Below are 20719 nucleotides of genomic sequence, written 5' to 3'. Positions count from 1 at the left end.
TCATTAGACGGAAGATTCTTTCTACATTCAAGACAGAAAAGGCAAAAATGTAGCAGCTAATCTCATCCCAGAACCAGTACATACAGGAATCAAACTCATCCAGAGGAACCGCTGTTTAGGACATCAGCCAAGCTGTGATTCGATAGCTGGACTGCACACGGGGGCCTCTAAGGACGCCTGAGATCGCACATCACAGCCGGGACCAGGGACCCTCGGAAGGGCAGTGGCCGAGCTGGGACTCGCATTTCGGAGAACATACTGCTAAGCGGTTCTCACCATTTGCTCTGTCCCTTCTACTAAAATAGCTCTAGGGGTGCCTGGGCGGCTCAGTCAGTTAATTGTCCAACTCCTGATTTCAGCTCAGGTCATGATCTTGTGGTTCATGGGTTCTGGCCCCGCATCGGGCTCCACGCTGACAGCTCAGAGCCTGGAGCCTGCTTCGGATGCTGTGTCTCCCTCTCTCTCTGCCCCTCCCCTGCTCATACTCTGTCTTTCTCATTACTTGGAAATGCAATTTTACAAAAAGGAGAAACATTGGATTGATAGCAGCTACTTTTTGGGTGGGAGAAAAAGAAAGGTTGGGAAGGCTGGGGGGCTCAGTCGGTTAAGGATTCAACTTCAGCTCAAGTCACGATCTCACGGTTCATGAGTTCGAGCCCCGCATCGGGCTTGGTGCTGACAGCTCAGAGCCTGGAGCCTGCTTCAGATTCTGTGTCTCCCTCTCTCTCTCTGCCCCTACCCACTCATGCTCTCTCTCAAAAATAAATAAACATTAAAACAATTTTAAAACAAATAAAACAGCTTCACTCAGACAACAAGCCAGCTGCCCCAAAGTAAAGGCCACCCTTCACTCCTCGAGGCGCTGACCAGGAGGGGGACACACCGCGTGCACTCACCATGATGTCCCCCTTCAGCAGCTGGGCCGGCTCGATGGCGATGTGGACCCTGCCTTGGTTTCCCGGGCCGATGTTGCTTGGGGATAAACAAGGTAGAGCTTAATGCAACCTCACGACTTAACAGAAACGCCATGTGAGAAAAGCGACTTCGTAACGCAAACTCAGAGATGACGCGAAACATCCCGCCAGGCTCAGGGATCCAAGTCGAGCGCATCACGGCCAGGCTGCCACCCACGTGTGGGTCCACGGTCAGTCCAGACACAGGACGGCAGCTCGTTCTGAGCGGTGGCAGCACCATGAGGCCACATCTTACCTGACGCCCTTTATACTAACGCTCATAAAACATCTAGGGGCGCCTGGTGGAGGGGGGGGCCTCAGCTGGTTAAGCGTTGGACTTCGGCTCAGGTCATGATCTCAGTTTGTGGGTTCGAGCCCCGCGTCCGGCTCTATGCTGACAGCTCGGAGCCTGGAGCCTGCTTCGGGTTCTGTGTCTCCCTCTCTGTCCCTCCCCTGCTCATGCTCTGTCTCTCTCTCTCAAAAATAAACTATAAAATTTAAAATAAAAATAAAACATGTAAATGCACACAAAAGCAAACCAGAAAAGCCTAGAAACCATAAATTCCGAGGACATGTGTCTGCCCTTTGTCTAAAATACACAGGGGAGGGGCACCTGGGGGGCTCAGTCAGTTAAGTGTCCGCCTTCGGCTCAGGTCATGATCTCACAGTTTGTGGGTTCGAGCCCCGCGTCCAGCTCGGTGCGGACAGCTCAGAGCCTGGAGCCTGCTTCAGGTTCTGTGTCCCCCTCTCTGCCCCTCCCCTCCTCATGCTCTGTCTCTCTCTCTCAAAAATAAACTATAAAATTTAAAATAAAAATAAAACACGTAAATGCACACAAAAGCAAACCAGAAAAGCCTAGAAACCATACAAATTCCGAGGACATGTGTCTGCCCTTTGTCTAAAATGCACAGGGGAGGGGCACCTGGGAGGCTCAGTCAGTTAAGTGTCCGCCTTCAGCTCAGGTCATGATCTCACAGTTTGTGGGTTCGAGCCCCGCGTCCAGCTCGGTGCGGACAGCTCAGAGCCTGGAGCCGGCTTCGGGTTCTGTGTCTCCCTCTCTGTCCCTCCCCTGCTCTCGCTCTGTCTCTCCCTCCCTCTCTGCCCCTCCCCCACTTGCACTCTCTCCCTCTCAAAAATAAGCAATAAGAAAATTAAATTAAATTAAATTTAAAAAATAAAACGCACAGGGGAGAGAAAAGCATGGGACTCTGGTATGCCTACTTCCAGACAGTTTGGGGCCTGCCCACCCTCCAGGCCCCGCGTCCACACCCCTCTCTGGAGCCAGTCGTGCACCTGCCTTGACTGCTGGCCAGGCACTCCCGGCTGGACGCCCCCACCCCTTCCCCCAGGACAGGCGGCTCGGCAAGGCCCATCTCCTGTGAAGGAGGCACACTTACTATATCCCCGATGTGTACACGGGCTGCATGGCCTGGTAGAGCTTCAGAAAGGGCCGGCACGCTGGAAGAGAGGCGGAATCATCTATAGACACAGGAGTGTGGCCAACAGCAAAAGAGAGACAAGGTGGGCACGGGCTGTGCCCGAGCTTCAGAAGCAGCACTGGTATAAGGTCACCGGGGTCCCTGGGGAGAGGAGTCCCCCCTCACTGGCTTTCTCTGGCCAGTGACCAGGACGCCCGGGGCCCAGATCCCATGTGAGCCTCTCAGTGGGAGAAAGGGGGGCCTGTCAAGTGCAGGGTCTGGGACGGGCCAGCAGACCTCGAGACCCCGCTGGGAGCGGACACTCACCTCCGCCCGTGTCAAAGTTGGGAGTGCCGTGCAAGATGACAAAATGCAGGAACAGTGGCGAGGTGTTCATTTTCACCGTCCCCGACAGGAGCCCGCTGAGGAACTGAACGTATCTGCAAAGCAACGGCGGCTTAGGGTCCCTGCAGCGGGGGCCTAACCCCAAGCCCGATGCTTCCTGGGGTTCTGGGAGGGGCCCCAGCCCCCACTGCTCACAGCGAGGGGGGCTGCAGCATCCAGGTGTGACCCTGGGGAGCACAGCCTGGGCACGCAGCCCCGTCAGGATCCCTGGACACCCCACACTGCGGGCAGCCTCTCCGTCTGTCCCCCAGCCCATAGCTATGCGAGGCCAGGCCACAGGGCTGTCACAGTCCCCGCCCCCCCCCACCGGGGGAGGAGAGGCTCTGTAAGCACCTCACACCTCTAACAGGGTCCCTCTGCCCTCACCTCCCACCCCACGCAAAGACCCTGGACGGGCCCCCTGCCCGTCAGAGGGGTCAGTGCGTCCATCACCAAGCAGGCGTGGGTTCTCCTATCATGAAGGTTTAGCAGGGGATGTACAATAAGCATGTTTGTGACCACAAATGCCATTAAGGAACAACGAATCCCATCCACCCCCACCCCCGCACATCACCCCACTCCTAAGACAAGCACAGTGACAAATGTCACTCGTGTAAAGTGTGAGGACAGAGTGGAGACTGCACCCGTGCCCCTCCCCCCAGCTGTGACAATCACAAGTCTGTGGCTCCTGCTTTTCGAAGGCAAGCCCCAGCTCAGCACGGGACCCTCGGCTCTGCGCGCCCAGCCCCAGCCCGAGACCCCGACCCAGGCGGGTCAGGACGGCAGCCAGAGACGGCCGGTCGCCCCTTCCGGTCTCCAGGGCCCGCAGGCGGCTGACTGGCAGTAGATCCCAAATGTGCAGCCGGGCCGGTGGGCCCGCGTGTGCCCGCTACCGTGTACCCGCGTGCTGGCCAGTCCACGCACAGTGCTGGCCCCAGGGGCTCCTCAAGGGTGCTGGGCACACACATCACTCAGACCCCTTCTCTACGCCCTGATTTACTCCAGTGTGCACGCACGGAGGGGTAAGAAAACCTTGTACGGTACAACACGTGCCGAATCTCTATGAAGTTCTCTTTGGGGTGGCCTCGTCCCGCTGTCCCCCAAAGTGTCAACACAAGCACGAATGGCCCAGGACGACAACCACGTGCACTGCAAGCCTGCTTGGTAGCTGTGGCCGGGGTCGGCGGCCGAGCCAGCGGAGGCTGCACACGGGGGACAGGTAGCCAGGCCACGTTCCACAGGTCTACGTCTGTACGCAGCCACCCAGAAGCCCCCGTCGGCGCCAAAGACCAGAAAATCGGTCCACGGGTGGACAGGAGACAAAAAAGAAAATGAAAGGGCTTCCTGATCAGTTCCTCCAGCAGACCGCGGGCAGGACCGGTCCCAGCTGTGGTGTTCACCCGCGGCAAAGGCAGGAAGGAGCGCAAGGGCCCCAGCCGCCCGCCCGACTCTTGCAGAGCACAGCTTGCAAACCCCGTTCCAAACAGCTCCACCATCTCCCATCACCTCCTCCTGCTTTCGAGGGAAGAAACTCCCTGGGAGGTCGTTTTCCCGCATCATCTCTGTGCAGAAGGTGCAGACACGGCGTGTGTACGGGCGGGAGACACACACGCGTCATTCGTGTGCCAAAGCAACTTGAGATCTGCCGACATTCGCCACGCTGCTTAACCAGCTGCCAAAGCAGGAATTTACGGCTGGGGTTCCCTTGAATCTCAAACACGTGATCTGCACTTGGGTAAGCCACAGGAGGGCATGGGGGGGGGCACCCTGGCTCCGAGCAGGGGACACCTGATGGCCGCAGCGGGCACGCTCCCCGAGGAGAGAGGATGGGCACCCGGTCCCTTTGCACCTGCCCGCCTCCCGTACAAATGCTCTTTCAGACACACAGGTGTTGTGTCAAGACTACAGAAACGTCAAAACCAAATGAAGCTATACTGGGGTGTGTCTGGCTCTCAGACACACCTACGAATCTTAAGTTTCTGCAGGCCAGACATCGGGGCTCTGGTCCCTTCGCCAGACTGCAGGCCAGACATCAGGGCTCTGGCCCCTTCACCATGCAGGGTCGGACACAGGAAGGACCCCACCAGGGGCCTCCTCGGGACTCCTCCTGCCCTGCGCCCCTGGGAAGGTCCGCTGGCCCCGTTGTCCCTCCCTGATGGAGTCTGGACACGTGTGCCGCTGTCTCGACCCCCTCCCAGGAAGAAGAGTGCAGAGGAGAAGGGGCACAGAAACCCTCATCGTTCACTCGTCACATGCACAGCGTTGATGACAAGCTAAGACTGCAGAAATGGTGTTTTAAATTATTTATCAGAGCAAAAAGAATGCCACGTTCATCAGCAACCCCGGGGCTTCAGCAAGGGGCTACTCAGCATCAGCCGGAAGCCGACCACTCTGTGGTTTTTGAGAGTAAGGAACAAGGGCGCCCGGGGTGGCTCAGTCGGCTCAGCTCATGATCTCACGGTTCGTGAGTTCGAGCCCCGTGTCGGGCTCTGTACTGACAGTGTGAAGCCTGCTTGGGATTCTCGCTCTCCCTCTCTTTCTCTTTCTGCTCCTCCCCTGCTCACCCTCTCTCTGTCTCTCTGTCTCACTCTCTCAAAATAAATAAATAAACATAAAAAAAATAAGAGTAAGGAACAGAGTGGCAGAGAATGGACCCCCTGTCAAACAGGGTCCCGCCTTGGAGCTCATCACCAAGTATTAATTAAGCGAAAGCTTGGAGGCGGCTTGCTGTTGAGGCCCCAACAAACCCCCACAAACCCCCGGCAAACTAATTAAGTCACTCGCCACGAGACCCATTTTGAAACGGTTTCTCAAATGCAGTCCTGACATAGGCCACAACGTCCCCCCTCGGGGTGGCCAGGACCACAGGGAGGGGGTCGTCAAAGCCTCTGTCACACAGATGTGTCCGTCCTGGGCTCTTCGGGCCTCAAAGTGCTTCCAGGCATACTGTATGCATGCACTTAGTCACCTACCCACTTGAGAACATCTCCCAAGGCAGGAGCTGGGTAGAGAACATCCCTCTAGCCTGTGGGTGCAGGAAGATTCACCTGGGAATGCAGAATGGAGCCCACACGACCATTATGCAACATCAACACTACAGCTTTCAGCACACGCCGACAGGAAGTACACGTGGCAGGCGTGGGTTTGTGAAAGTGAGAGGGCTTTCCTCCATTTTCCACACTTTTGCACTGCTATTAAAAAGCTACAGTAAAAGAGCACCTGGGTGGTTCAGCCGGTTAAGCATCCGACTTCGGCTCAGGCCATGATCTCATGGTCCGCAAGTTCGAGCCCCACGTCGGGCTCTGTGCTGACAGCTCAGAGCCTGGAACCTGCTTTGGAATCTGTGCCTCCCTCTCTCTTTGCCTCTCCCCTGCTCGTGCTCTGTTTCTGTCTCTTGAAAATGAATAAATGTTTAAAAAAATTAAAAAAAAAAAAAGCTACAGTAAATCCTAAGCAAAAAGAAGAAAATAAGGCAAACAGGGGCGCCTGGGTGGCGCAGTCGGTTAAGCATCCGACTTCAGCCAGGTCACGATCTCGCGGTCCGTGAGTTCGAGCCCCGCGTCAGGCTCTGGGCTGATGGCCCGGAGCCTGGAGCCTGTTTCCGATTCTGTGTCTCCCTCTCTCTCTGCCCCTCCCCCGTTCATGCTCTGTCTCTCTCTGTCCCAAAAATAAATAAAAAACGTTGAAAATAAGGCAAACATTCTTCCTTGGTGGGTGCTGAGCATTTTGAATGGATAGAAATACAAACCATATGATGGTGTCAACAGATGCAGAAAAAACACTGGACAAAATACAACGTTGGTTTATGATAAAAAATCTCAACAAAGTGGGTGTACAAGGAGCATGCCTCCACATAACAAAGGCCATGCATGACAAGCCCGCAGCCAATGTCGTACCCAATGCTGAGAAGCTGACAGCTTTTCCTCCAAGATCAGGAACAAGGCAGGGATGCCCACCCTTGCTACTTTTATTCAACATACTGTTGAACATACTGTTGAAGTCCTAGCCACAGCAATCAGACAAGAAAAAGAAATGAGAGGCATCCAAATCAGAAAGATTTAAAACTGTCATGGTTTGTGGGTGACATGATATTATACATAGAAAACCCTAATCCTCCCTTCAAAAACTGTTATGACTAATAAATGAATTTTGTAAAGTTGTTGGGGCGCCTGGGGGGCTCAGTTGGTTAAGCATCTGACTTCGGCTCAGGTCATGATCTCACAGTTTGTGAGTTCAAGCCCCACATTGGGCTCTGTGCTGGCAGGTTGAGCCTGGAACCTGCTTCGGATTCTATGTCTCCTTCTCTCTCTGCCCCTCCCCTGCTCATCCTCTGTCTCTCTCTCTCTCTCTTTCTTGAAAACAAATAAACAGTAAAAAAAAATTTTTTTTAATTTTGTAAAGTTGAAGCATACAAAATTAACATACATCAATAGGTGCATTTCTAGACAGCTAAGAATGTACTACCAGAAAGAGAAATTAAGAAACAGCCCAGGGGCGACTGGGTGGCTCAGTCAGTTAAGCACCCATCTGACTCTTGGTTTCAGCTCAGGGCATGATTTCGCGGTTTTGTGAGTTCAAGCCCCGTGTCAGGCTCTGTGCTAGCAGCACAGAGCCTGCTTGGGATTCTCTGCCTCTCTCTCTGCCCCTCTTCCACTCATGCTGTCTCTCTCTGTGATAAATAAACTTAAAAAAAATTTTTAATAAAAAAAAAGAAAGAAACAACCCATTCACAACTGCATCAAAACGAATGAAACAGCTAGAAATAAACTTAACCAAGGCAGTGGAAGACCAGTATGCTAAAAACCATAAGACGCTGATGGAAAAAACTAAAGACGACACAAACAGAAAAACGTTCCATGCTGATGGATTGGGAAGAACAATATCGTTAAAATGTCCATCCTACCAAAAGCAAGCTACAGATTCAATGCAAACCCTATCAAAATTCCAATGGCATTTTTCATCACAGAAATAGCAAAAAGCAAACAAACAAAAAAGCACCTTAAAGTTCACATGGAACCACAAAGGAGCCTAAACAGCCAAAGCAGTCTTGAGAAAAAATAACAAAGCCAGAGGTATAACACTTCCCAATTTCAAACTAAGTTACAAAACTGTAGTAAACAAGACAGTACAGCACTGGCATCAAAACAGGTCAATGGGACAGAAGAGAAAGCCCAGAAATAAGCCCACGCACGTCTGGTCAATTCGTTTATGACAAAGGAGCCAAGAATATACAATGGAAGAAAGCAGTCTCCTCAATCAACAGTGTTGAGAAAACAGGGCCACTGTCTTACCCCGTGCACAAACTAAACTCAAAATGGGTTGAAGACTTGAACATAAGACCTGAAACCATAAAAATCCTAGAAGAAGACACCGGTCTTGGTGATGACGTTTTTAATCGGACACCAAAGCAAAAATAAACACATGGGATCGCATCAAACTAAAACAACTTCCACACAGTGAAAGAGTCCATCATCAAAAGGACGAGGCGGCCCACGGAATGGGAGAAGACACTTACACAATGTGGTTAATAAGGGGTTGGTATCGAAAATATATGCAGAAGGGATACAGCTCCACAGCAAAAAAAACAAAAACAAACAAAAAACAATAATCCAATTGAAAATGGGCAGAAGACATGAACAGACAGTTCTCCAAAGAAGACATCCACATGGCCCACAGACACATGGAAAGATGCTCAAATCACTGATCATCAGGGAAATGCAAATCAAAACCACCATGAGATACCACGTGACACCTGTCAGAACAGCAAAAATAACAGCACCGGAAACTACAGATGTTGGCAAGGACGCGGAGAAAAAGGAACGCCCTTGGGCTGTTGCTGGGAATGCAAACTGGTGCAGTCACTATGGAAAACCGTGTGGAGGTTCCTCAAAAAGTTAAAAATAGAACTACCATATGGTCTGGTAACTCCATGTATGGGTATTTTGCCGATGAAAACAAAAACGCCTACTTGAAAAGATCATCTGGGGGCACCTGGATGGCTCAGTCAGTTGAGCATCCAACTTCAGCTCAGGTCATGATCTCAGGGTTCCTGAGTTCGAGCCCTGCGTCGGGCTCTGTGCTGACAGCTCAGAGCCTGGAGCCTGTTTTGGATTCTGTGTCTCCCTCTCTCTCTGCCCCTCCCCTGCTCTCACTCTGTATGTCTCTCCCTCTCAAAAGTAAATAGACATCAAAAAAAATTAAAAAAAAAAAAAAAGAAAGAAAAGGTCATCTGCACCCATGGTTACTGCAGCATTACTGATGGTAACTGATGGAAACAGCCCAAGTGTCTATCAAAGGACAGACGAATAAAGGTGTGGCATAGATATACCACAGGATGTTAATCAGCTCTAAAAACAAGAAAGAAATCTTAACATCTGCAACAACTTGGATGGAGACTACTATGTAAAGTAAAATCTCCAACAGAGAAAAACAAATATCCTATGACTTCACTTACATGTTGAACCAGAAAACAAAACAAATGAACAAATAAAACAAGCTCCAAAGCTCACAGACACAGAGAACACATTGGTGGTTGCCAGAGGCAGGGGTTACTGGATGGGCAAAAGGCGGGAGAGGAGGAGGAGGGGGAGGAAGGAAGAAGGAGGGAGGAGGAAGGGGAAGAAAAAGAAGAGAGGAGGAGGAGGAAGAGGGAGGAAGAGGAGGAGGAGGAGGAGGGAGAGGAGAAGGAGAAGCAAGAGGAGGGAGGGGGGAAGGAAAAAGGAAAGAGGAGGAAGAGGTGAAAGGAAGAGGTGGAGGAAGAAAAGGAAGGACGTGGAGGAGGGAGGGGGAAGAGGAGGAGGAAGAGAGGAGGAGCAGAAGGATAGGAGAGGGGAGAGAAGGACAGGGGGAGGGGCAGGGGAGAAATGGGAACCCCTCTTCCCTGGCGGGAGCAGAGCATCCAGGGGGCTCCCTCCTAGTTTAAGTCACACCCACACGGGAACGTCTGCTGCCACCCTGGAAAGGGCTCAACAGGGAAACGCCACGTCAGGGTTCAAAACAGAACGAGGGGCTCGGTGTACCTGTAATACTAATGAAACGCTGGGTTTCTTGCAAGCGACTCACACTCCCTTGTGGGGTGTGTGGCTCAGAGTGGGTTCAGACTCAGGGTCCCACACCGCCCACACAGCCGGGTCTGAACACACACGGACCTGGACACGGGAAACACTCAGGAAAAAAGGAGGCAGTGCCTTTGGTGGTCCTTGAAATCCCTCTCCCGGATGGAACTGAAACACGCCTGTGAGCCGCCCCAAGGATTCCCTCGGAGGCTGGGGAAGCAGGTGCAGGAGACAGAAAGCCATCCTGGCAACTGCCTCGGCCATCCTTGGCAAATCCCCTGCTGTCAGCCTTAAAATAGAAGCGCAGAAACTGTGTGCCCGGCTCCGTGTCACTGTCGGCAAGATGTGGGGCCGGGAGGAGGCCGCCCGGGACCCCTCTCGCTGGACCCCGTCCGCCTTCTTCAGCTGGGCATGGAGGGCGGCGTGCGCTCCCCTGGGGACACATGGCGAGAGAGTCGGCTCCCCCAGGGCCCTTCCGACCCTGCACACCAAGCATCCTGGGGGCTCCAGAGAGAGGGTGGTGGGCAGGTCAGGGAGGCTAGCATGATGGAAGATGCCCCAGGCTCAGGAGCTGAGCGTCTAGCACAGGGGTCGGGGCCAACCACAAACCTGCCACAGAGCCACGTTCGCTCATTTCCGAATGCCTGTGCCGCTCTCCAGTGAGGACAGCTGTGACAGAGACCACGTGGCCTGCACGGCCCAGAACCTCCACCCGCCAGCAGATTACAGACACAGTTCACCGACCCGACCCGACAGATAGAAACCAGTTCTGGCATCAGAGCACAAATCCACCCCTGTGCCGAGCGTGCGGGAAGGACGCCTGGGTCCCCCTCTCAGAGCCAGCCGGGGCCGGGGGCTCCCCTCCCACCCACACACGGTGGCTCATCTCCACCGCTGGGCACCCGGCCAGCCCTCCCCTCCCGTTCTTGCCTGGTCAGGGGAGGCGCCTCTTCTGTCCCCACCTTCTGAAATATGAAGTCTCACCCACCTGTTCACTCAGGCGTGGGGACACGTACGTACCGTTTCTGGGACGGCTGCATTAAATCCGAAACTTTATCATCGTAGAACTTCTTCATCGCAAATCTATCCAGGGCCTGGTCGGCGCTGGGGAAGGAGAGAGATGGACAGAGACACAGCGTTAACCCCGTGGAGTCACAGGTGGCAGGGTGACACAGGACAGGTGGTATGGCTGTCCTGAGTGACCGGCCCCCACGGGAGCCCCACCTCTGCCGCGCCTGCACGCGTGCACCCCAGCCTAGCATTAGCATCTCCTCTTGGACCCCAATCCCGGGAGTATGTTCGGGCCACCGTGGAAGCCAGGACTGCGGGTCTGGAGCTCTGTCCCAAACAGCAGGTGGCTTCCATGGGCCCCGCATGAGTCTTCGGATCACCGGGGTTTGGGGCACAGTCAGAGCTCTACGGTCAGCAACACCCAGCAAGCCCCCGGAGAGCAGTTTGGGACCCGCAGGGGGGTCACGACTGTCAGCAGGCCGGTGGGGGGGGGGGGGGGCGTCAGAAGGCTGGGCCATCATGGTTCCCTGTGGCCACCACAGGGAACGCTGCTCACCAACAATCCCACGCTGACCTCAGCTCTACAACGCCCACCAGCGCACGCGGCAGGATCCAGGAGACCCCGTAACGGAGCATTTCACGGGCCTGCCTGATCTGACTCAGATGAATCGTGGAACGTGGGTACAAGAGGTCGCAGCAAAAAGCTTCCTTGGAAATGTGATCTACGGGTGAGCCCTCCCCTTAGCGCGTGTACGTGCACCTCCAGAAAATGGGTATTTCACCACCTGCATTTGTCTTAAAGCTGGACTGATGGGGTGGTCCCGTACGGAAGATCCCCTCAAGCTCTGAATATTTACCATGTCGAGGACTTATATTTTCAAGCTGGAAAGTACGGTTACATATCCACCCATTTGCTTGTAAGCACTCCTTTCCCCGGAGCTCTCATGTCCCACTAAACGTGGGACACTGATAACGCATCTGGGCCTGTGCGTGTTCAGTATTAACGTCACTGTTAGCATCAGGAGTGTTCCCAGGGACGGTCTCTGTGATTGCTCGTCTTCAGGGAGCCGACACACGAGCATCCTCCCTACTGTTTGATTTCCAGTTTCGGATCTGATCTGGAGCACGGTTTCACGACAGAGCTCTTAAAAACGCGTGCTCCAGGGGCGCCTGGGTGGCGCAGTCGGTTAAGCGTCCGACTTCAGCCAGGTCACGATCTCGCGGTCCGTGAGTTCGAGCCCCGCGTCAGGCTCTGGGCTGATGGCTCGGAGCCTGGACCCTGTTTCTGATTCTGTGTCTCCCTCTCTCTCTGCCCCTCCCCCATTCATGCTCTGTCTCTCTCTGTCCCAAAAATAAATAAAAAAAAAAAAAAAAAAAAAAAAAAAAAAAACGTTGAAAAAACGCGTGCTCCAGGGGTGCCTGGGTGGCTCAGTCAGTTAAGCGTCCAACTTCGGCTCAGGTCAGCCTGCTTTCGATTCTGCCTCTCTCTCCCTCTCAAACAAATAAACATTAAAAAAAATTTTTTTAAGAAAACAGAAAGGCAGGTGTCGCTCCATTTTAGCAAGAAGTACTTAACACCGTTACTCGTGCGGCTGCCAACAGCATTAACAGCGGCAAATACCCGAGTACTGGTACTGGACGTTACATGCCACGATGCACTGAACGGCCACAAAACCCCACGAGGCTCAGCCACCATTCCCCCCTTCGCAGGCGAGGACCCCACGGCTCTGAGGTTCATGAAAATGGCCCGACTCTGTGGCGGAGATGGGCCCCGACTATGGAGAAAAATGGAGGATTGAGGAGGGGTGTTGCGGGTGCTCTAGGGCTCGAAGCCGCTGGGCTCTGTGCCCCCTGACCTGCCAGGTGAGCCCCCGCCCATGGAGCCCGGATTGCAGGCGCAGCCACGTGGCTGCGGCAGAAACAGGGGGCGACACTGTGCAGGCGGCACGTGGTCTGCGTCACACGCTGTGTCTCGGCGGAGGGAGTCCGAGTGAGCAGGAGCCTCGGGGTCCGGCACACGCCCAGACGCTGACTATCAGTGAGGGGGGGATCCGGTTTGCAGGGGGGGCTGAGTTCCCCCTCCCCCGGCAGCCCCAAGCTCCCTGGTCCACGTCCAGAGAAAACATTTGGGAAGTCAAATTTCACTCCTTGGTGCTGGCGAGGCCCGGATCTGTGGGCTGCTATGAACAGGGCGCATGTCCTCAGAACTGGGGCAGCTCCCGCTTCACGGGAGGGTACGTGTGGACGCAAACCCACAGGGAGTGACGCTCTGGGCTGGGTTGAGGCGTGAATGGTTCGCACCAGGAGGTTCCCGCCAGCCTCCTGCGCCCGACGTCCCGGCCAAGGGTCCCGTGGTGGCTCTTCCAGCCCCCGGGGACCAGAGGGGACCAGAGACAGCTCCCGAGCCTTGGTTTCCCCATCGGTAAAGCGTGAGCGGTAACTGGTTCACCCCCTGGGTTACTCAGGAGGATTGAGGGAGAAAAGACCAACTTGCAAAGTGCATTCCAGACGCCAAGGACACGCAAACCGCCATGGCCACTCGTCTTGACAAGGTACAAGGTATCCAGGGAGGCTACGCGGCTCTCGCTCTTAAGACGGGTGACATCCGTCCCTGCTGTTTTCGTCACAGAACGAGGGAGCGCTCACCAGCTGTCTCAAGGCGACGTCGGGGTCAGTCAGACACCTGCACGTCCTTCTCAGCAGCGCCAACCACTAGCGGGGCGCTTTCCCCGCCCCGAGGGCCAGCCGAGCCTCCCACCCCGTCCCGGAGCTTCCGACGTCCAGGGCAGCACGGACGACCCTCGTACCTGGCCGACACGTTGGTGAAGTGCATGTACGACGATATCACCACACCAATGCGTCCCTTTCCGCCCTGCAGGAGACAAAAGAGGGACTCAGTTTCTCTGGACTCACACCGCAGAGACGGAACGCTCGCAGATGACAAAGAGCCCGCTTTGTGGGGGGTAGCCACCGTCAGCCTCTGCCGGTCCCCGATCTGGGGATGGCAGCATCCAGCGGGCAGGCAGCGTGCACACCAGGTGCCCACGGCAGGTGCCACCTGGGGCATGGGGCAGATCTGCACGGAGGTGGCCGGTCAGCTCGCCATCTCCCACTGGGGACCAGCAGCATGTGCGGGGGGAGGCATGCAATGGGTGTAGACTCGCCTGCAAGTGAGCTAAAGCCCCGCCCCACAGCCCAAGGTTATGAGGGCCGCACACGCAGCCTGGAAAGCCCGGAGGGAAGATGCCAGCGTGCTGGCAGCACCTCACCCCTGCCACCGCTTACCCAGCCCTGCCTGGTTACACACAGGGACCGTGGCCCAAGAATGCAGGGGCTCAGTCCGTGACCACAGACACACACAGCCCAGACGCGGCAGCCAGCAGGAACCACGGGCCAACGGGACCCACAGGACTGGGTGTGTGGCAACACCACCGCTGTGACAGGCCGCCTGCCGCCTTCTAGAACATACTGCCACAACCCAGCCCAGCGGTCAGCAAACCACACTCCACCAGCCCCTTCTGCCCACTACCTGTGTCCATACAACCTGCGAGCCCAGGGCTATATTTCTGAACAGTTGAAGAAAAAGCAAAACTATGACATCTGTGACACGTGACAGTCACCTAAAGGTCAGCTGTCACTGTTTGATCCGGGCCATGCCCGTCTGCTTAGGTGCACGAGGGGTATTTCCACCATCAACGGCAGGTGTGAGCAGTTACGGTCACCCTGCACCTGCAAAAGCCCAAAATATTCAGTCTGGGTTTTTCATGAAAAGTCAGCCAACCCGGACGTAGAGGCGCATGAAGCCAAAATGGCAGGGGCACCAGCGCGCAGGCCCCCACGTCTGTCCTCGAGAAGAAATGGCCAAGCAGATCTGGTCACAGCTCTGAGGACCCACACCACGTGGGAATGTCACCCAGGAGCGGGCAGCTCTCTGCCCATGCAAGTCAGGTGCACAAACACACGCCATTTACTGGCACAAACCCACTGCTAGCAAACAGCCCCTCAGCCCGGTGGGGCACTCATGGGACATTCACGGCCACCGCGCTCGGTCACTCATGGTCTCTGTGGTGCTCGCACGAGACTCCGAAAGGTTCAACTCCACCAGCTGTCCGTCCTCCACAGTTGTCAGAATCACTGACTGCACAAGTTGCTGAAGGTAAGTCCTTTGCAGAGACTCAAAACCAGACGCTGTGGGCATGGAATCTTCTAGGAGAACCTTCTGCTCAGTCAGCAGCTAGCAGGTGGTGGGTGGGCAGTGAAGGAGACTAGGGCAAAACCACACAACCCCTACCCTTTGCAGCAGATGGGAGAGCGGGGCCATTGCAGGGCTGACCCGTGTCTGCCCCCCACCCCCCAGGCCAAGCGCCCCAGCTCTGCCCTCATTCCCGGCACGTGCGGAAGCAAACACACACTCTGCTGAGCTCGCAGGTTTTGGCCAAGTCCCCGATGTCACCCCTGCTACGATCAAGGTGAACTTCTGTTAACGCCGACATCTAAAGTTCACACTCAGAGGGGGCTTCTCTCTCATAGCACGTTTTCTAGAACGCCTCAGGAATGGTTTCCACGCCCCCAGAACGGTGCAAGGCTTTCCAGAACTCTCAAGGTCTAGTGTGCCAGGATCCTCCGGGGGCCCGGCCTGGGGGCCTATGAGCCACAGGGGCATCACCGTCGCTCCACCAAAGTCACCAGGCCACGGCTAACGAAGACCCGTTTGTTTTAATTAACAAGAATTGGTTAAAAATTTAAAAAGCCTATCTTCTTTTGAAGTTTGCAGCAAGACACAAATTTGGAGAGAAGGTCCTTCCATCTAATGCAATCCTGAAAAGCTCCACTTAGCTTGGTTTTGTAAGAAAACTAGTGGGGGGCCTGGCTGGCTGTTTGATGGAGAAGGAAAATCAAGTTAGAAATGAGAAAAAGCAAGAAAAGCAGAGAAAGAAACGTCGTCCCCGTTCGTGTGCACCTGACAGGCTTTCCTCCAAGCTGGGAGCCACCGCACTCCATGAGGGGGGCCGGGAGGTGTCCCACTGCCTCCAGAACAGGGGGTCTTTGTACCCTGGGGGGAGACTGTGCAGAAAGCCCCACACAGCCCGAGGGGGAGGTTCTCTGAAACTAAACTCAATAACGCAATGGATTTTCGTGCAGCTTTGGAACGTGAAAAGATCTGAAAAGGAGACATCCCAGGAAGGAAATGTCAACGCTTTCAAGATGCTCTGACGGTCACAGAACACAGTGTATAAGGGACAAAATGGGGAACAGACCCCTTCCCTCTGGGACCAATGCCCACCCACCGCACCGTCCTTTCCCAAAGCACCTCCCGCACGGAGGGTATGGCCCACGGGCTTCCCCGCTCAGGAAATCCGCTCTCTGTCTGGCCGCACTCCACGCCAGCCGGATCCAAGAAGCCAGGGAATGCAGGGAGGCCGTGCGAAACCAAAGAAGAGAAAAGATCTCAGGTGGTCGGAGGCCAGGCGCAGCCCAGACAGTGCCCCCACGGCCAGCGCCTGCCAGCCTGCAAGGGGGTGGCCACGTCCGGTCCCCATCCAGCTGCCGGCCGGGAGACGACCACGTTTGCAACAGCATCCTGCCCGCAGTGTGGGGGTGGGTACATTACAGCAGGAGTCAGACGGCACCTCCAGCCCACTGCTGTCCATCCTAACAGCACCCTTTTCCTTCTCAAAGGGCTTTCTTGGGGCACCTGGGGTCTCAGTCAGGTAAGCGTCTGACTTCAGCTCAGGTCATGACCTCGCGGTTCGTGGGTTCGAGCCCTGCGTCAGACTCTGTGCTGACAGCTCGGAGCCTGGAGCCTGCTTCAGATTCTTCAGGTCTCCCTCTCTCTGCCCCTCCCCTGCTCATGCTGTCTGTCTGTCTCTCTCTCTCTCTCAAAAATAAACAGTAAAAAAATTTTTTAAAGGGCTTTCTTTCTTTTAAAATGGCGGGAAGATAAAATGGTTCGCTATCATTCCTGCCCTTCATTCGTTTCAAAATGTTCAGCTGCGTGTTCAGCAACCCAAGTCCCACAAACTCAGGAGCCAAACTCTGGGAGGGGGGAATGATGGCTCTTCATTTTTAAGGACAAGTGCGCGAACGTGACCACAGAGGCCGATGGACAGCGCCATGGGTGTGACGGGCGGTCTCCGCGCCACCCCCCGCCCCGCCCCCGGCCTCCCCCACCCTGCCCTCCACCCCAGGTGCGAGGTGGCACTCACCCTGCAGTGGATGACAACCACGTGCTGGGGGTCACTGTTCAGCCAGGACTCCTGCGCCTTGCAGACGGTGCACACCTGGTCCAGGGGTGGCGCATGTAGCTCGGGCCAGCCCACGTCCAGAATCTGCAACGAGACACGGGCCCCGGGGGTCCTCCTGGGGGCTCTGGTGGCACCAGGCACCCCACCTCAGCCCTTCTATCTATATTTCATCTAAGAGTAAGGAACACTGCGCTGTGTTCCTCTTCTAAAACCTGCTGGGAAGGCCCCGGGGTGGCCCAGTCAGTTGAGCATCTGACTCTTGATTTCGGCTCAGGTCATGATCCCAGGGTTGTGAGTTCAAGCCCCACGTCAGGCTCTGTGCTGACAGTATGGAGCCTGCTTGGGATTGATTCTCTCTCTCCCCCCCTCTCTCTCTGCCCCTCCCCACCTTGTGCACACACGCGTGCACGCCCTCTCTAAAATAAAAAATAATAATGATAAAACTTATTTTAAAAAATTAAAATAAATAAAACCTGCTGGAAATTGTGGCCAGGCTCCTTCACTGGAAAGAAAAACGTGAAGGATTATGTTGCCCCCGTGAGACAACTACTCTGCTTTTTGCAGCTGGGATGGCAATTCTAGAAAGGACTTTCAGAGCCGCTAATGGGGCAGGGCTCGTGGGGAGAGCCAAGGCCCGGTCAGATCTGAAACTGGAGTTCTTGGCCGGAGCTACTGCCAAAAATCCCTCCGGGCAGACGAAAATCGCAGCTTGGGGAAATTCAGGGAGCCGTTCCCCACGCAGCGTGCAGATAACATCTCAGAGAGAGGCACGTTGGGTGCACTTGGGAGAAACACGGTCCTCAAAGGACAGAAGCGGGCCCACGAAGGAGGAAGCGCCTTGAGCCCCGGCTTCAATCTGGAGCCGGAACAGAGAAGGTCCTCATCACCTGACACCAACACCAGCACCCGCCCCTGCCCAGCGACGCAAAACACTTTCTATTTTTCTTTTCCTTTTTTGAAGGGGAAGGGAAGGCCGAGCTCCCTTCCCTAGGAGTAACAGAAGTAACATGAAACGATGGAAAATTTCAGAGAAATGCCGGCAAGCTGCAAAATATCACATACCCCCTTCCGCCACTCGGGGGAACAGCTGTAGCATTTAGGTGACGCCCTGAGGTTTTTGTCCACGTAGCGGAGACGCTACTGTCTTATCCCAGTGGCTGCAGAACGTTCCCACGTGTGGATCACGTATGCTGTTTACGCCATCACTTACACACGTGAGCAATTTCAAAAATTTCCCCTAAATCTTGACAACTAAGAATAACGGAGGGAGAACGAAACAGGTGGCAGGCGGGAGATCCTGGCAGAGGAGACGCCACACGTGTGTGCACACACGCTTGTGCACACACGTGTGTAAACCCAGAAGAGGCTGAACACAGTCTGCGGATCATGCCAACGTCAACTTCTGGCATCGACATTTTATTACTCATCATTAGTTCCGCCCAGGGGGAACACAGGGGCCGGGACAAGTGGGCTCTCTGTATATTTCTGCAACTTCCGGCAAATGTGTACTTCTTTCAGACTAAAGCAGCTGATTTATTTAAAAAAATTTTTTTTAATGTTTTTATTTATTTTTGAGACAGAGACAGAGTATGAGCAGGGGAGGGGCAGAGAGAGAGGGAGACACAGAATCCGAAGCAGACTCCAGGCTCTGAGCTGTCGGTGCGGAGCCTGATGCGGGGCTCAAACTCATGAGCTGTGAGATCATGACCTGAGCCGAAGTCGGACGCTTAACCGACTGGGCCAAGCAGGTGCTCCTAAAGCAGCTGATTTAAACCCCCAGATAAGGGCAGTTCGTGATTCCCCTAATGACGTCACATCCCACAAAGGCTTGCCAGGAACAGCTTCCGCACCAGCAGATACGCATCGTGCACGTTTGATAAAACAAAACTCAGAATATAAAGGGTGAAGGTCCGTACCTTTGGGTTAAGCTTCGTGAGGTCGTACCTCTTTTCGGAAAGGTTTAACACCTGTAAAGGGGAAGGAACAAGCCGTCAGACAACTCAGCGTCCTCGAAGGTCAAAGAGGAAACCGCTGGTTTTCACGTTCACCCGCCGCCTGCCTTCAAGGTACCGAGGATGATAAAAGGTGGAATCGTACGTAGGAACGGAGGACAGCTGAGCGCAGGGGCCTGTCCGGCTGGTGCGGTTCGCCACCCGCTTTCCTCAGAGCCCCGAGCCCTCCTGCCTGATAAGACCCGTCACCCTGGGCAGCCTCGCTCAACGGCCTGCGGGTTCAGTTAGTTATACTGGCTGCACGTCCATCAGAGGATGCAGGTATAGACGGGGAAGAGATGAGCCCACCCAGGATTCTTAACTCAGATCTGTACCAGACACGCACACGGGCCTTTCTTCAGACATTTCCAAAGGGTCCTAAGGGTCCTTGTCCCAAAACAAGGCAGGGACCACTGCCCTCACTGTTGGCGGGGGCCAGGGGTAGGCTCTGGCCCTATAGCTGCGTGTCCGGGGTCCAGGGCCCTCCCGGGTCTCAGAGGACACCTGCGGGGGACCAGCCGTGCGCTGACCCCTGGGCCAGGCATCAGGACGGGGCAGACAGTTCCTGCAGGGCCTTGGGGAGAAAGGAAGCCCCTGGGACAACAGTGTGATGGGACAAGAGTGTGATGCTCTCGGCTAGGACAGGCTTTCCCCTGCCCGCAGCCAGGTCATCGCGCCAAGGACTGGCATCCGAGGGACCCAGGAGCCAGGACGGCACGGCTCCAGCCCGACCCTGACCACTCAGCTCCGGGCCGGCACAACCTGTGGGAAGCGAAGCGGGGTCACCTCCGCTCGCCCTGCCTCGTTCGCAGGCAGCAGGCGGCCGATTAGTCATCTGAGACCGATAAGGGGACAATAACGGCCTTGTCGTTTAGAGCGAAGATTAGCTGCTTGGATGGAGATAAGAACAGCGTCGGGGCAGGTGCAGTGGAGGCGTGAGGGGTTGTAATTTAACCCAAGATCACACGGGGCCGCTCCCCTGGGGCTGCCACGGCGCAAACACACAGGGCAAGCCAGGGGACGCAGGAGACGCTGGCCGCGCTTACCCCCAAGCGGGGACTCTCCCCCTCCACAACGTCACACGCATTCCCGGCTGTCGGCAGCAGGGAGAGGCTCAGCCGTGATGCAGGGACGCCGACCCCACAGGGGCTGGCGGCCCCCTCCTGACGCTGAGCGCCCAGCGCACCAGGACGGCTGCCCACCGCGCGCTCAGGGGCAGCGGCCGTGGGCAGGGGACAGCTGCACTTCCCCGGGGACACTCGTGACCTCATGCCATAGCAGGTGGCACGTGGAACAAAAGCCCCAGTGGGAGGGAGCCCCGGGGCATCTCCATGAAGCCAGGCACAGAGTGAGGGACCACGGCCACCCCACAGGCTCAGTGGCCACCCCAAGACTCTCAGTGGTTTCTTCACATTTCAGGAAACTCAGTGTCTTCCCAGTCGCAGTGCCCAGTGTTCCCCCACACAGTCCCTGCACTCAGTGTCCCCTCTCCTATTCTCCCCGCGCTCAGTGCCCCCTCCCTGCACCATCCCTGCGCTCAGTGTCCCCCCCCCACATCGTCCCCAGGCTCGGTGTCCCCTCCCACCATCCCCACACTTGGTGTCCCCTCCCATCCTCCCCAGGCTCAGTGTCCCCCCCCCACCATCCCCACACTCGGTGTCC

The 20719-nt window shown here is 55.5% G+C and overlaps 1 protein-coding gene across 14 annotated transcripts in view; it reads right to left on the bottom strand.

Moving 5' to 3' along the window:
• The window catches only part of TNS3 (tensin 3), a 218945-nt gene that overhangs the window by 100516 nt on the left and 97710 nt on the right, over positions 1-20719 (bottom strand). For all 14 annotated transcript variants that reach the window (XM_058725604.1, XM_058725600.1, XM_058725599.1 and 11 more), the window contains 7 exons: positions 18983-19033; positions 17028-17150; positions 13629-13693; positions 10831-10914; positions 2699-2811; positions 2351-2411; positions 897-972 (listed from right to left, as the gene is read on the bottom strand). In XM_058725604.1, coding sequence (XP_058581587.1) covers positions 897-972; positions 2351-2411; positions 2699-2811; positions 10831-10914; positions 13629-13693; positions 17028-17150; positions 18983-19033 — 573 coding nt within the window. The remainder of the gene's footprint in view (positions 1-896; positions 973-2350; positions 2412-2698; positions 2812-10830; positions 10915-13628; positions 13694-17027; positions 17151-18982; positions 19034-20719) is intronic.

The sequence above is a fragment of the Neofelis nebulosa genome, chromosome 4 (genome assembly GCF_028018385.1).
Source record: "Neofelis nebulosa isolate mNeoNeb1 chromosome 4, mNeoNeb1.pri, whole genome shotgun sequence".
Lineage (NCBI taxonomy): Eukaryota > Metazoa > Chordata > Mammalia > Carnivora > Felidae > Neofelis > Neofelis nebulosa.
This window is presented reverse-complemented; position numbering and strand designations above follow the sequence as displayed.